The 16985-nt window shown below is 33.2% G+C and overlaps 1 protein-coding gene across 1 annotated transcript; it reads right to left on the bottom strand.

Moving 5' to 3' along the window:
* Nucleotides 1–2955: 2955 nt before the first annotated feature.
* LOC128036087 (uncharacterized) lies at nucleotides 2956–7592 on the bottom strand. The gene is made up of 5 exons (XM_052626903.1): nucleotides 7432–7592; nucleotides 6336–6384; nucleotides 5020–5195; nucleotides 3211–3336; nucleotides 2956–3121 (listed from the first exon to the last, which is right to left on the bottom strand). Exons 3-5 carry the CDS (start codon nucleotides 5180–5182, stop codon nucleotides 3057–3059), a joined length of 354 nt encoding a protein of 117 aa, XP_052482863.1. The 5' UTR covers nucleotides 5183–5195; nucleotides 6336–6384; nucleotides 7432–7592; the 3' UTR covers nucleotides 2956–3056.
* Nucleotides 7593–16985: the final 9393 nt, after the last annotated feature.

Below are 16985 nucleotides of genomic sequence, written 5' to 3'. Positions count from 1 at the left end.
TTTCGTCAATCAATTGCAAATGGTAAGAATAAATTTTAATCTTGTTTTAATTTTTTTATTCCATTGTTATATTTTAACTTAACATTTTTAATAATTTTTACGTAAATAGGCGAAAGATCAAATTTTATAATGCCATATTCCTAATCTACCCGGTCCTCCATCATCGTTAATCGAACCATACTTGAGGGAAGCTAATTTTTGGCACGTGGCCCTTGTAGGCCGGGGTGTAAGTTGGACCTGAAACTCATAAGTGCGTTGGTGGAAATGTGGAGACCTGAGACGCACACATTTAATTTTCCATGCGGCGAGTGTACTATCACTCTAGAGAACATGCATTTACAGTTGGGGTTACTCGTGGACCGGTCGGTTGTAATTGTGTCTGTTCAGTTTGCTGATTGGGGAGCCGTATGTTTAGATCTTTTGGGTGCGATTCCAGAGACGATTTACAAAGGTCGAATCGAAATGGCTTGGATATGAAAAAATTTTGTGGAGCTGGTTGAGGATTCGGCTGAAGCCCAAAGAGAACGATATGCTCGAGCGTACATCCTTTAGATCATCGGGGGTATCCTGATGCTGGATAAGTCACAAAATCTAGTTCATCTAAGGTGGCTGCTGAAACTCGTCGATTTTAGAGAAGTGGGAGACCTTAACTGGGGGTCCGCCGTATTGGCGGCATTGTACCGGAAGATGTGTCGGCGACGCAATCAAGAAAAATCAAAATTGGTGGTTACCTTTTACTACTACAATCATGAGCTCGGTTTTGGTTTCTATTTTTACGTCCTCGAGTGAATTACCTATATATATTCCCACTCGTAACAAGGTACAATTTAGTAGATATGACCATGATTAAATTGATTTAAATTAAAATTATTATGCTAATAAGTTATTTAAATAGGTGGAACCATACGCCGAGTCACGTGGGATTACCTACTGAGCTTCAAGATATATTGCTTCTATTAAACCAACGATTAGAAGCAAATGTATGTATTTATTTAATTTTGAACTATATACAAATAACATAGTCGATTTCGTATTTAGTAGTATATATATAACTAATGTTTTTATCACATTAATATAGTTTGAATGGACACTATATGAGGATCCGACAATTCAAGCAATAATCCCCGATGAATTCTTTTTGAATCCCAATGCTTGGTACATTAATGTCTCATTGGTAGTGTACACTACCATCGAGATACACGAAACCGATAGAGTGTTATGGTAGTTCAAATTTTGATAGCCGATTCCCGTGGTACCTCAAGACCTTGATGATCTACATCCTATCAACTTGCGACAGTTGGATGATTGATAATTGATCGGTATTCCACTCCCAACATATCAATATGTGGAATAATCGGTATAATTTTTTTACTTATTCACGAACCTATTATTATTTTGGAGTTAGCATTCGATCCATAGTACATGCAATGGTTTAGGATCCATGGCAAACCATATTTGTATGAGGAAGAGGCGAGGCGTCGGCATCCCTATACGAGTAGGCTATAATGGCCACATTCAAATCCAAGGGCTGACGAGACAGGCCCATCATCAGTACCCATACAAGAACCGACACCGACGACCTTAGCACCAATGCCCACACCACCCCCATTCAGTATTTACCTTCGTATTCTGGTGCGTATTCTAACCCTATCATATTTACACAAGCACCATATGTTGCACCATAATTTTTTTCTTTTAGTCCTATGTTAGGTTGGATTGTTGGTCATCCATCCCTGATGTTTTATACGCTTGGGCCATTTCATTTCCCGTTGACGATGTATAGGCCATCTACATATTAGGCACTGGTAGAGAGTCCACCTGTTATCCCATCGATGTATGAAACTCAACATAGTTATGCTCATTCGCTGTTTGTGACACAAACACCTCCAAGATCTTTATTCTACCAATGTGGGTCATCCTCCTAACCACTAATTTATAGATCGAAGATGCATGATGACAACCGAGAATGTAAGGATCATAATCGATCAAATGCAAAGAAAAAGAGTAATTGAGACCACAACCCCGCCTAAAAGTTGAACCAAGAAGGAATCCAACACGTAACTGTTGACCACCCCGATGCGGCACTGATTCTGATTGACATATGCACTGATTAATTTAATATTGTATTGATGATATTTGTTATCATTTTACAAAATTAACGTTGTATCATTTAATAAAATGGTAGTTGATATTTGTTATCATTTTATAGAATTAACGTTGTAATTTGTTGTAATTTCACAACATGAAAATATGATATTTGTTATTATTTCATAGAACCATGTGTTTACCTATTATTAGAGGTGCTCATGGGCCGGGCCGGGCCCAAAAAAATTTTTCGGCCCGCTTACTATGCCCGGCCCGAAATATGGGCCTAAGATGTAGCCAGTGTCTGCCCGTGAAAAAATTTGAAGCTTGCCCACCCTTTTTTTTTTTGCTTTTTTTGCTTAAAAGTTTAAATTAATTGTTATTAAAGTTAAATCAAATATCAAATTATACTTTTTTTTGTATATAATGAAAATAAATTTAAAATAATAGCTTTCATCATGTTATCTATAAAGTATAAACTTTATGTTAGAATTGATGTAGTATTACAAGAATACACTCTTAAGTTTAAAAATTACCAACTAATTGAATTTAGGTGTTATTTAATTGTATATAATTACACATTTGTGACATTTAAGTAACAATCAATTCTTCAAAAAAAGAATAAAAGTAAAATGATTATACAAGTAATAAGAACTAGCAAGATATTATCAATGGGCAATAAGCAATTAAGCACTGCTATTGCTTTTAAGTTTTAACTTTTAAGCTACAAAAAAGCATCAAATAATACCAAAATGTCAAAAATGTCACAAATATTCTATGCATATTGCATAATAACATAATGACTTTGGAATATATAAATGACTTTGGAAAATTAAGCAACAAACCATAATTTTCATACATTAATCCATCAACATATTTAATTTCATAACAAAATATAAATTGTCCATCAACATATTTAATTTCATAACAAAATATAAATTGTCCATCAACATATTTAGAAGGAAAGCATCTTAAAAAGCTACCGAAGAAACATCATCATCCTCATCGTCCTCATCGTCCTTTTTGCAACCAATTTCTAACATGAAATAAGAATAAATAATTAGATAATCAAATTGATGAAAAAATAATATAAAATTCAAACAATAAAACGAGAATAATAATTACCCGCTGAAAATCCCTTAGCTCGCATCCAATCATCCAAGCAAACAACGGCTTGAACCGTTTTTGGCTTAAGTGAACTCCTCAAAGGTGTGATAACTTTCTTACCCATGCTAAAAGCCGATTCGGAAGCTATAGTCGATATTGGAATTGCCAAAAGATCACGAGCCAATAATGAAAGCTCATTGTATCGAACTAAACTTTTGCTCCAATAATCTAAAACATCTATTTGACTATTCAACTCAAGCTCCGGTTCTTCCAAATAAATGCCCAACTGTGACTTCTCACTCCTAGTGCTAGATTCATTTAAATACCGTTTATAATCATCACTCTCATCAAAATATCCCCCAAAATCAACACTATTATCATTGTGTTCATCCAAACCAGAATCAACAGGATTTTTATCCGAAACATTACAACTCCCACCCAAAGAGGAAGACGTGGATTTAGATTTCTTGACATACTCATCAAACAAGAGTCTAAGATTGCTAAGAATGGTCTCAACAAAATCTGAAGCATGAACACCATAGATTGTATTAAAGCAATACTATACATAATTCAACTTGTAACGAGGATCTAAAATTGCAGCATATGACAATATCAACGAATACTCAGCCCAATACTTATTAAATTTCTCTTGCATTTGCTCAACCATTGGAGTTAAAAACGAATAAGGACCTTTAACTGTATCAAGAAAGACCTTGTGAACCTTCCAAACCCCTCTAAAATAAAGATTAGCCTTCGGATAATTAGAACCAGAAAAAATACAAGTCACATCATAAAAGACTTTCAAAAATTTGCAAAGAATAACAACATTTCTCCACTCCTCGTTAGAAAGTGCAAATATTTGATAATCTTTATCCCGTTGGCCCCAATAATCTAGCACATCTTTATAGTAAAGAGAAGATTCAAGCATCAAATAAGTAGAATTCCATCTCACACACACATCTTGACGCAACTTTTTGGTCACATTCAAATGAAAACTTTTGTCGGCCACATCATAAAATCTTTTCCTACGAATTCCTGACTTTTTTATATACCTAATTCCATTTCGAATCTTACCAACAACATCATCAGCAAGTTCCAAACCAGCTTTAACTATAAGATTCAATATATGTGCACAACATCTAACTTGAAAAAAAGCACCATCACACAAAATAGCTCGGTTTGCACGAAAACGATTTTTAAGACAAGAAACCATAACATCATTATAAGAAGCATTATCCAAAGTGATGCTAAAAATTTTCTTATCTATGCCCCATTGAGATCAACATAAAACAAGTTCATCCGCTATGTTCAAACCATCATACGGAGGAAATAAAGCTCTAAACCTTATGATTCTCTTTTGTAGCTTCCAATCTTTGTCAACCCAATGAGCAGTAACGCAAATATATTCATCATTTGTATGCTCCGAATTCCAATTATCAGAAGTTAGACAAATTAAACCAGGTGCTTTAGCCAACTCTTCTTTAACACGATCTCTCTCTTTTGCATAATACATTAGGACATCCCTAGCAGCTGTATGTCTACTTATATTCTCAAAATTAGGACTAGCAATTCTCATCATGTATCTAAATGCGGGTTCTTCAATTGTCTTAAATGAATGCTTTCCACACACAAGAAAAGTAGAAATAGCTTTACGACACTCATCAGCATCAAACTTGTAGTTTTTTATAGATGGAACACCTTCGGGTGATGGCTGAATGGCTATGGTGTATTGAGTGATGTCCTTATTAACTTTTTTCAAACAACTATTTAGATGACGTCTTAAATGAGAGGTTCCACTAGAAGACTTAGCAGAGAAGATAGTCTTACAATGATTACATTGTGCCTTCAATTCATTTTTGTTCTCGTAGTCAAGCTTTGTCATTTCATCCCACACCTTTGAAGTGGTAGACTTTTGACGTTTGACAGCACTTTCGTACTCATTAAACCCATCGTCCACTGGTATAGGAGTGTTCGAACTAGCCATAGTCATAAAAATTGAAGTCCTGAAATCCAAAAATAATCTTATTTATAAATCGGTTATTGAATATATATACAAATATTTTATTAAATATACAAATAGGTTAAAACAAATAGGATGATGTAGCTTAGATGCATACTTTGAAGTTTGAACTCTTTAAATGCTTACTTTTATAATAGAATTTTAAATTAATAACTCTTTAAACTACTAATTAACTTGTCATTATATTAACCAAAAAAAAAAACTACTCATCCACTTAGATTAGATGCATACTTTTATAATATATAGAATTTTAATTTAGTAACTCTTTAAACTACTAAATACTAATTAACTTGTCAAAAAAACACTATTCCATATAATTTGTTATTAAATATTTTAAATTAATAACTCTTTAATTTGATAAATATATAGAATTTTAAATTAATTTGTTATTAATTTGTTATAAATATATAGAATTTTAAATTAATAACTCTTTAATTTGTTATAAATAATAAAAATTGTACTTTGAACTCTTTAAAACAATAAAAATTAATTTAATATTTTAAAATTATAAATATATAATTTGTTATTAAATATTTTTTAATAAAATTCATCTAACATTTGAAACAATTTTAAGATACAATCAGTTATCTTTAAAATTATCTTGTATAAAAAATTTTGAAATAATTTTAAAAATATCATGGTCTACAAATGAAAACTAGATAAAATAGTTTAACTTTGAAAGTTTGTTACCGTTATGTAGAGGAAAACGCAAACAAAATTAAAATGCAAATAAAAAGGTATAAGAATTGAATGGAACAAAAACATTTATTAGATTTCAAATTTATATATAAACAATAGGCAAATTATTAAATATATAATATAAACCTAACCTAGAAAACATCCTTTATGTTTAAACAATTGAGATAGTCATACTTATTCTATAAGCTAAATTACATATGTACCAAAAAGAAATTAATGAAATTCAAACTGCATAAATCCAATCCAAAATCTTAAATAGAAGTATCTGTATTTCTCAATCCCATTATTTTCCTATTAGTAGATACTAGATAAGCAAGTTTAGCTTACGGGGAAATCTACTAATCTGCAAAATGTTGTACAAAGTAAAATAAAGGAAAATCAAATTAAACCAAATTGTAAAAAGAAAATGTAAATGAAAGCTTACGGGAAAGGAAGCTAAGGTAAGCCAAATTCTATTTCAATGTCGATTGTTTCTGCAATATAACAAAGCAAAAAAAAAAGATGAGATTAAATGGAGAAACTAAGCGTGTGATCTTAGTAAACATTATAATAAATTCATTAAACTCGAATCCCATGCAATTTCAAAATTCTGAGAGCTTTATTTCCAGATATAAACATATAAACAGACATATATATATATAAACATATAAACAAACATTTAGCACTTTAAATGGAAGGGAATATATATATTGCAACAACACTTTTATTATACACTTTTATAAACTTAGATTAACCAGAAACAAACAGACATAAAATAAGACCCTCATAATGGAAAAATATTCATAATGGAACTAAACCCAAAAGCTGGGGCATGATCTGTGAATGTAACCATTTTTAATGTCAACCAGAATATTGTACACAAAATACATGCAGAGCATTGGCACATGTTATCTGCATATGCTACCCTATTTAAAGGAATAAACTAAACCCAATTCGCAATTCAAGAGGCCAAAAAGTTAACCTCTAATGTGAATTCAATCTGTAATTAATTTCTCAAAACCTGCTTTATCTAATTTAACATTCTTATATGTCGATGAGAAATTTTAACTTTGAATGTGAAATTGTGAATTAGTCAACCATATAAAATATACAAATGATGAAAACAAAGCACTTAAATGACATCATTTCAAACCCTGTCTTCCCCTAACCCTCTCCCAATATTATATCCATAAAACAAAATAAGACCCTCCTCAAGCCTATACATGTACTCTCAGAGAAGATTAGTCATTTGGTTCTTATAAAAGCAAATAAATTAGACATAAAACAAAATTCCCAAAGAACATAAAAATAATACAACATCAAACATAGTGAAAACATGGGCTTAAAAGATAACATTTTTCAACAGTGAACATAAAAAGAATCGAAGTGAAGAAACTTTGGGGCTTCATAATAACAAAAAGATAACATTTTTCAACAGTTCATAACATAAAAATAATACCTTCGAACAGTACATAACATTTAAAAAGAAAACAAAAACAAATCTTTGGACAGCATAAAACATAAAGCATAAGAAAGAATACCTTCGGAAGTTGCAGAAGAATCAAAGTGAAGAGAAGTAGAGAACAACAACAACGCTAGCGTCGTGGAACTGGAGCCTGGAGGTGGAGTTGTCGAGGACCGTACACCGGAGGTGGGATGGTGGATCGGTGGAGGTGGAGGTGGAGGTGGGGTTTTCGATTTGGGGGAAAAAAAGGAAGAGGGAAGGGAAGGGGTTAGGGATTCTGAAGTTTGAACGGGTGGGGGAAATGGGAAAGGTAAGTACTGTAGGTAACTAAAAGTCTAAAATCTAAAATTGTAAATGTAATAAATAATAATAAAAATATATATTAATTATAACCGGGCTGGGCCCAGGCCAAAAAAATTTTACCCGAGGCCCGGCCCATTTTCTAAACGGGCCTCTTTTTCTGCCCGAGCCTATATTTCGGGCTTATTTTTTTACCCGAACCCTCCCAAATTTCGGGCGGGCCTTCGGGCCGGGCCGGGCCGCCCAACCCATGAGCACCTCTACCTATTATAATGGAATTGATATTTTTTTTCTAGTTTGCATAGTCTTTTCGATGTGGACATGTTGGCATTGTATACTCGAGTTCTTACACCGTTCGCATAACCTCGGTTGGTTAGACCTTTCTCAAATATCCATGTTGCCATGTATTTGAGTCTACGTTGGTCGACCTTTTGGTTTGTGACCCAATCTTCTATCAGGTAAAACTTAAATGGAGCGCTCGATACAAACGATCATTTACGTTCATTTGGGCTTGGTGGGAATACGTGTTTCCACACGTTGTGCAAGTTTTCTAATTTGTACACTTCGTCGACAAAGCTTATGGGATCAAATGTTGATTGATACAAGCTACAATTCCATGAGCGCATGGAAAACGAAGTACGTCAAATCTCCTATAGTCCTAAGTCCTATATTTTAGGTGTACATGGTACACTTTCCCGACAATACCTTGGTCCGGTCTATCAAACTTCGTTACTCGAAACCATAGGTCTTCGCGCGGGTGACAAACAGAGTGCATACAATTGGCTCGTGTCTTACCCTTATTAATTTGTTCTACCACATCCAGGCGCTATGAATGGCCTCCCTGCAATTGCCCAGCATAACTCGCTGCTCACTTTGGGAACAATTCCGCCAAACGAAAGTATGTCTCTTTCACAACCAAGGTTATCGACAAATTACGTATTTCCTTTAAAACAAAATTGATGCATTCTTCTAGATTTTAGGTGATGTGGCCATATTATAGACCCCGTCGTAGGATTGTGTCCACTTATTGAAGGGTATGTTAGAGAGGTCCGTGCCCTTGCCTTTTTAGTTGACCATAAGATTTCCAACATCTCATAGAAACGACCTTTCACAATCTCATATCTTGTCAATAGGAGTGGATAATGATGATTACATACCAAAGAATATAAAAAACAAATAGAATATTACAAACCAAAAAAATATTGGTGGCAATTACATACCCATGTTGGTCACTTGTGATCACTCAGCGACAGAGGAAAATTTCTGGTAATAGTTGGACGCAACGTGCCTTAGACAATACCGATGGTGTGTGCGGTCCTATTGGCTTCCCTGTCGTTCAATTGTGGATAGTATTCCAGTTCCCCATTCACGATGACACATATAACAAGTTGGGGGTAGACATGCCTTATCAACCTAGATAGAAAGAAATTTCAGTCGTCTGCTGACTCCCCTAGTGTTATTGCAAATGCAATTTGAAGGATTCTCCAATTACCATCCTATGCCATAACCAACAACAACTGATGGGTATATCTACCATTTATAAATGTATCGTCTATTTGTACCAATGGCTTGTAGTACTGGAATGCTTGAGAGCATTGCTTGAAGGTCCAAAACAGATGGTGGAACACAAAACATCCACGGAGTAAGCGATCGTTGTTAGAGGTCCCCTCACCAGTGGACATTGTAGGGAGTACATCATCCCTTCTCGTGTACGTGTTGGAATGTCCAAAATCACATGTCGATTGCCAACTGCTGGAAGTTACTATCATTCCCTAGTAAGCATTCCCAACGTTGAACATCGACCCATCAATGTTCATGTCTCATCCACTAACTGAGTGTCGTGTAGGGGTCGTATATTTTGTTCTACCACCAAAACCTGATTGTTCGATGTTCTGCCTCCCACGATTAAAATCTAAGGTCGAGACGAATGGCTGTCTTCTCGTTGATGATTCTGAGATATCATAATGAGAACTTTCTAACAAAGTGGTTGGACTATTGACATTTTTAACCGTTCTCGCCTTTCGAACAAGAAGAGATGTTGATGACCAAAATACCTTCATTTGGCCTTGAAAATTCCATATATAGCTCGAGAAATGATGATCCACTGTCGATGTGCATCTGTACCATTGCCTCTAAGCCCTAAACACCTTTGATATCAAAAGTGTCATACTTCACAGGATCGACTGAAACACAAAATTGATATTTAATAGACGATATTCTCATTCCTGTAAATCTGACGATTTTTCACCTAATTCTTTTCCGAAGTTCTGGCAACTCTATGTTTTGGTTAAAAGTTAGTTACACTGTGTTTTGCGAGAAAAAACCATGTCATTCTCGGTGTCACAGGCCTTACCGTTGTAATAAATAATAACACTAATTCGTCCATTCATTTTTAACCAAATTATCAGTCGAGAAAAGTTCAAAACAAAAACATTATGCAAAAATATAATGTTTCAAATAAATATTAACATGAAAAATCAATGCTTATGCTTTCTTTTTATAAAAATAGTATCGTTGCTCCAACTTATGCCTTCCTTACGAACTTTTATTCTTCTAAACTTCTTCAAAATTTATTTTTACGGTTTATGCCACCAGAGGCTGAAATATGGGTCATTTATAACCCAAGGGATAGCATCCTATATGTTTCTAAAAAAATTCCCTGGATAGTGGAGATTGAAATTTTTCGAGAAAAAACGCTCCAAGCAAGACGCACTGTCAGCAGCAATATTGAAAAAGGCGTCTAGATGGAAGTGTTTTCAATACTTTTGCTGACAGTGTGTCCTGCTTGGAACGTTTTTTCTCTACAAATTTCAACCCTAACTATCTAGGGTATTTTTTCAGAAACGTCTCAGATATCCTGAGAATCTCGGAATATTTTTTCAGAACCCATCTTGTCAAAATTATTTTTTCAGTTCTCCAAGTTTCGATTTTTAATAAAAAACAATATTTGATTGATGTCAATACGAATATTTTAAATATCGAGTTCAATTATTACAATTATTACGTTAAAATTTTAATCAATTAAAACCATAAACCTTAACCTTAAAACCTTAAAAAACTTAAAACCCTAAAACTCTAATAAAAAACATGGGGAAACGCACTAACTTAGACGCGTTTTTGCTTAGTATGCTAAACTAGAAACGCTTTATTGGTTAGAGGAGAAAAATACTTCCAGTTGAAAGCATTTTTCTCATTTTCTCCTAAAGATGACACCAGCTGAACGTATTTTAGTAAAATCGGTTTATTTACTCCATTTAAAAAAAAACTAACCTACTTCCGTAATTTTGAAAAAAAAAAAAGGCTTTTTCTTTTTCTGAAAATATTATAAGATGAATGTACACCTGTTAGTGGAATAATAAGAAAAATATAAAATTGTTGTAAAGGTAGAAAGGTCATGATTGAGAGCATTAAGTATAATAAAACAAAAGGATGGAAAGAAATAAAGTATTTTGAATTTCGGAGCTTCTCTTTGAAAAGATGTTGGAGAAACAAATTATGTTGTGGGCAATTATCACGTGCTCTTTAATTTATTAAGCATTAGCTGTGAATAAATCAAATTATTAGTGAACATCATAGTTTTTTTTCTTTTTAAGTTTTAAAATTCATTTAATTTTACTTCTAATAATATGATATTAATAATTATATATAAAATTGTACACTATTTTTAAAAATTTTAATTTGCGATAATGATAATGTTAAAGCAAATTAGTTGAGTAAATTGATTGATTACTGACCACTAAGTGGGGAGGATAAATGGATAATGTTTGTTAATTGTTTAGTTAGCAGTGGAGGTATAAGTCAAAAATAAGTTTTTTTTTCCCTTAATTAATTATGTTTGGGATATGTAAAAGCAACGAAAAGACTAATCTTTAGTAAAAGTTGTTGCCCTAATGACAATAGACAAAGAGACACAAAGCATGGGATTATAAAGACCTCTGAAATAAAGTTTTCTAAATTGGGCTTAAACAGAAATTTAACCTACTTTGCTTAGGGGCGAAAAAGGTGTCGAAGCATATTATTATTATTATTATTATTATTATTATTTACAAACTTTTTTTTTCATATATGGTTTTATTAATAGAGGTTAGAAATAGATGATATAAGCAGTGATTACATAAAAAGAGGGTCAATAGTGTAAATAACATGATAACAAAATTCCCACAAATAAACTAAGAACGATGGTTAAAATTCTGAATTGGTACTACAAGTTCAAATTATATCCTCTCTTTCACCTCTCCTAATTACACAGAGAACATCCCATAAGTTTCACAGAAGAAGCCTTCTATAGACATAGCACTTAAAAGACCTTAACTGTTTTGGCCAAAATCACATACAAACCTCAAAATCATCCTGTCAACCACTTTAAACAAAGCCCACAGTTTCCATAATGACCTCCAAACGACATTTAATAAAATATGAGTCAATATCCCAGATTTCCTGAAAATACTGACAAAATGCCCATAATAATTTCAACACACATCTCCTCAGCCAGGATTCAAATCAAAAGGATTAGACTATCGTTTTGCTTCTTGTTTTAACAGTTTTTGGACCACTTTTAAAAAACACATAGAGTGGTCACTAATATTTTTTGTTTTCTATTTTAATAAAATTCTAAAATAAATAAAACAATTTACAGTCTACGAAAACAGAAACTGAATTCAAGAGTGCAGTTATGCATGAAAAGGAATTAAGACCCTCACAACCCCTATTATTAAAGCAGTACCAAGTAATTATATATTATCCAAATCCTTCAAACAAAATTTTTTAATTAAATGAGTTTTTATTATATCCAAAACAATTTGTTTCCCTTTAGACAAATTGATGAAATTTCATTCGATAATTTGTCGTTGCTTAAGAATATTGAATAGTAAAATTAAAAGAGTATTTAACTTCTCAATTTTAGAGCCCGCTTCTAATAGCACATTTTTTGAGTTAAAGTGGGTTTTTTTTGTCTCCCATTTCTCCTGCGAGGCGAAAGGAGGCAAGTCAGGTTTTGCGGTGGAGGCAATGACATAGAAGGGGAGATGGCAACATTGTCAATTAATGGTGGGGAGGATGAGGCGTGGTAGATTGATTTGAGCGAGGAAGCGAATGAATCCGGGTCGAACCTATGCATAGTTGGTTGTTTCCTTACTGCAAGCGTTGTTCAGTTCTAAGCTATGCGTATAGCCATGGCTAATCTATGGCATCCCCTTGGGGGCGTGACGATTACAGATCTGGGGGGAATAGTTTCTCTTCAAATTCTATTATGAGAATGACATGGACAAGTTCTTGGAAGGGAGCTCTTGAACATTTAATAACCACCTGCTGGTGTTCCATAGATTAAAACTGGGGGAGGATCCGTTGCTTGTTTCATTGTTTTGGGTGGATTTTTTTATTCAAGTTCATGACCTTTCAGTAGGCTTAATGTTTGAGGGGATGGCACAACAATTTGGTGCTTTCATTGGGCAATTTTTAGATTATGATGCGAGTTTCATCAGCAAGGGATATCAAAACTATATGAGGACTAGGGTATGGATTGATGTGAGGGATTCGATGAAAAGAAGGAAGAAGATTGCTTTGCCTCAGAGAAATTGCATTTTATGCTCAATTTCAATATGAAAGACTATTAGTGTTTTGTTTCCTTTGTAGGCGTTTGGGGTATTCGGAGGGGTTTTGCCCAGTTAGGATTGTTCATGGGAGGAAGGAACTGCCGCTTGAATGGGACTTTTCAATCAAAGTAGTTCCAAGATGAGCAATGGTGGCTACAAGTTGTTGGTTACGTGAAGAGGGGGATGCTCCGCAGCTAGGTAACTTGGGAAAGGCAAATGATTGGTCTGAGACAGTTGGACAGAAGGACATACAGGGCCACTTCCAAAATGTTGACTTTATTAATCCTGTTGGCGCAAATCTTGGACTGAATGCTGGAGGAAGAAAGTCAGTTGCTATTGGGGAGGGGGTGAAGGTGGATCCAAATTGCAATCTGATTGAGGAGGATTGTCCGATGGAGGATGGGAAGGGAAAGAATCGACGACGCAATACATTGTCTTCTCAAGTTTCTAATGAGTTGTATTCAGGGAATACTTTTTCTCGACAAAATACTGTTCACATTTTTTAGATATCGGTTGGCTCTGTTGGGTAAGGTAGCTAGACGTAATGAAACTCTTAAGTTGAAATGTCTAGGGGTTGGGGAACCCCCGGGCTATTCGTTGCCTTCGGCACATGCTAAGGGAGGCTAATCCTGAGATGACTTTCTTCATGGAAATAAAGTTGCAGGGTTCAAGAATGAAGAGATTTTGAAAGAGTTGGGGTTTTGTGAATGGAATCGAGGCGAGTAGTGATGGTACAATGGGTGATTTATCATTATGTTGGAAACAAGGATGCAAGATTTTGTTACATAACTTCTCAATGCATCGTATTGACGTGACGGTGAAGGATGAAAGGAGGATCATAGATGGCGATTCACTGGCTTTTACGGGTATCCAATGGGAACCTTACGGTATCAATCGTGGGAACTAATTTAGAGACTAGCAGAGGAAGGAAACGATCCATGGCTATTCATGGGAAATTTCAGTGAAATAATGTATGTCGAAACCATTTAAAAAAAAAAAAGAAAATAGTCGTCGACTTAAAAAAGATTGGAGTTGCCACCGATCTTTCATTGAGGTGTGATCGGATCACCTTGAAAACGGTTTTGGTCTATGAATTAAAAAAGGAGTTCGGGAGTCAGTTACATACAATGAAGGATTAACACATTCGTAACAACCAAAATTGGTACCTAATCGATTAATTAATGCCTTAATGTCGAAAAATTGAAAATTCAAAAAGAAATTTAAAAATATGATCCTTTTATTAAAATTACTTAAAAATTTAAAGAAGGGTGTATTTCTCGTTAATCGTGAAAAATAATTATATCCCGTGAGTTATGACACAATATCTTAAATCCCGAAACGAGAATAAACACAAAAAAATTATTTATTTATTTAGAAATTTTGATCATCTCGATTTCGAAAAAGAAATCATATCCCGTAAGTTGGAACACGGTCCTTTTCTGATTCCCGAGATAACTTTTAAGAATGTGTGTTTTTTTTAAAAAAGGTTCGTATATTTGAAATTATTGAAAAAAATTGAGACCCCGTAAGTTAGGGTACGATCTTTTCGAAAATCCCAAACACGGGTGTTATGCTATCTTGGAAGCTTTTGGATAAAATGATTTCAAAACTTAAACCATATTAAACGTAACTTTTTGAGCGAACAAAGCGCGATGGAATAATAATGTACAATACGAAGCGATAATTTGTAAACCAAAACGTACTCTAATGAACGACAAACAATCAATAAATACAAATAAGTAATACAATACACATAATAGCAATAGCCTCATATCATATATTATGCAAATACTAACATTAAAAGCTAATGAATTAAAAGTCAATTTTGAAAGAAATACCAAGCAAATTAACACAAATAAAGTATAACTAATTTTAAAACAAATAAAAAATGAATAGCATGCAAGAAAGGAAATTTAAAATTATCAATATATAAACAATAAATTATATGCATAAAATTTCAAAATAAACAATATATATATGAATTTGAAATAGATAAAAATGAAGATAAAAATAAATACTATGTGAAAAAATAATATCTAAATGAATTTTAAAATAAATATTGTATAAGAAGAAAATCAAAATAAGTAGCATACAAAATAATATACATTAGTCTAAATAAGTAATACATATGAAATGATAATCTTAATATAAATAATAATATATACATAATGATATATGTAAAAAGTTGAAATAAGAAAGATCTAATAAGATAAGGTTTTTAAAAAGAAATAAATTATATATATATGGAATTAGGTAAAAAATATAATAATATGAAATCAATAATATATTATATATATGTATATATAAAATAATAATGTCTAAGAGTATTATCCTATAAATCTGTAAAACATAGAAATACATATAAATGACTTTTAAAATATATTATAAAATAAAACAAAAAAAGTCTACAAATTATATTGAATCTACATAAAAATATATAAAATAATACATGATAAATTTAAGAAAAATAATATGTGATAAATTTAAAATATTAATGATGAATTTAAAATAATATTAAGCTTCAACATAAAACAAATGTTAGATTTAAAATTAAATATATTAAAAAATAACAGAATAATGAATATTTAAATAAATTTAAAAAATAAAAAAATAAAAATCGAGCTCATTAAATTAAACAAATACGGGTTAGATTGTGTCTAATACAAAATTAAAAAGTAAAAAAAATGAAAATAAAATAATATTAAGGGCCAAAATGCAGAGCGCGAATAACATGAGGGACCAAATGGGAAAATATCCCTAGCCTCAAAACGCAGCGTTTCATCATGGACCAAAATGAAACTAACAGAAAATTATGAGGCCAAAATTAAAGAAACAAAAGGGACCAGATTTAACCATAGCGCAAAAACAGAAGGACCTGGTGCGCAAATAACCCTCCCAATACCAAAACGCGCAGATCTAGCCGCATCTAGGTTAGGTCAACGGGTATGTCTCAATACGGCACCGTTTTAGAGCCATTAAAACCAGCCTATATGGTGCTGTTGCATGGCCTTTATAAAACTAAAAAAAATATACAGGCGTTTAGCCCTTTTGCAAATCGGGTAAAAACCCTAGCCGCATGCCGCTTAGAAGACTGGCCATTCCAAGGCCAAGCAATCCCCGCCCGAACCCCGATCGCGACGGAGTGAGCAAGAATTCAACATCACCAGGTAAGTTTTCCATCTAAATCATTTTTCCTTTTTTTTTTTGTTTTACACATGATGAGTAAACAATAGAAAAGTAAAGTAATGAAAAAAGAAAAAAAAATCAAATCACCTTAAAAACTCTAATTCTTTTTTTTTTTTTTTGCTTTTGTAGATTTTTTTTGAAGTTTTCTGATTTCAGCATCTATATCATTTTTACAGATTTCCAATCGACTTTATATAGCCGAATATAAAATAAAATTACAAAAATTATTTTGCTATTTTTCTCTGTTATTTTGCTATTATTCTGTAATTCTTGCTTCCTTTACTGGTTTGTTGTGTTTGTTGTAGGTGCGAGGCCAGCTGGAGTGCAGCGCATGTCGGGAAGATGCTCGTGCATGGAGGGGCCTGGTTCCATGCGTGTGGCAGTTGAACTATTTCAGAAACCCTAGGGGTTTCTGGAACATTCAAGTGTTTTTTTTTTCAAATTGGGCCTATTGTAATTGGGTTAAGGTAGTGGGTTTTGGGCCAATGTAATTTTGGGTTTGTATTAGGCTTAGTTGGGTCTGGTATAATGGATTGTTTGGCTATTGGGCCAT

The sequence above is a fragment of the Gossypium raimondii genome, chromosome 13, assembly GCF_025698545.1.
Source record: "Gossypium raimondii isolate GPD5lz chromosome 13, ASM2569854v1, whole genome shotgun sequence".
NCBI classification, from domain to species: Eukaryota; Viridiplantae; Streptophyta; class Magnoliopsida; order Malvales; family Malvaceae; genus Gossypium; species Gossypium raimondii.
This window is presented reverse-complemented; position numbering and strand designations above follow the sequence as displayed.

Excerpts from the sequence above, each read along its gene's own strand:
- LOC128036087 (XM_052626903.1), bottom strand. The coding sequence starts at position 5,182 with ATGACTATGGCTAGTTCGAACACTCCTATACCAGTGGACGATGGGTTT. Across the intron at positions 3,337-5,019 it reads GAAGGCACAATGTAATCATT|CTTCCGAATCGGCTTTTAGC; the intron begins GTAAGACTATCT and ends TATCGACTATAG. Across the intron at positions 3,122-3,210 it reads AGCTAAGGGATTTTCAGCGG|AAATTGGTTGCAAAAAGGAC; the intron begins GTAATTATTATT and ends ATTTCATGTTAG.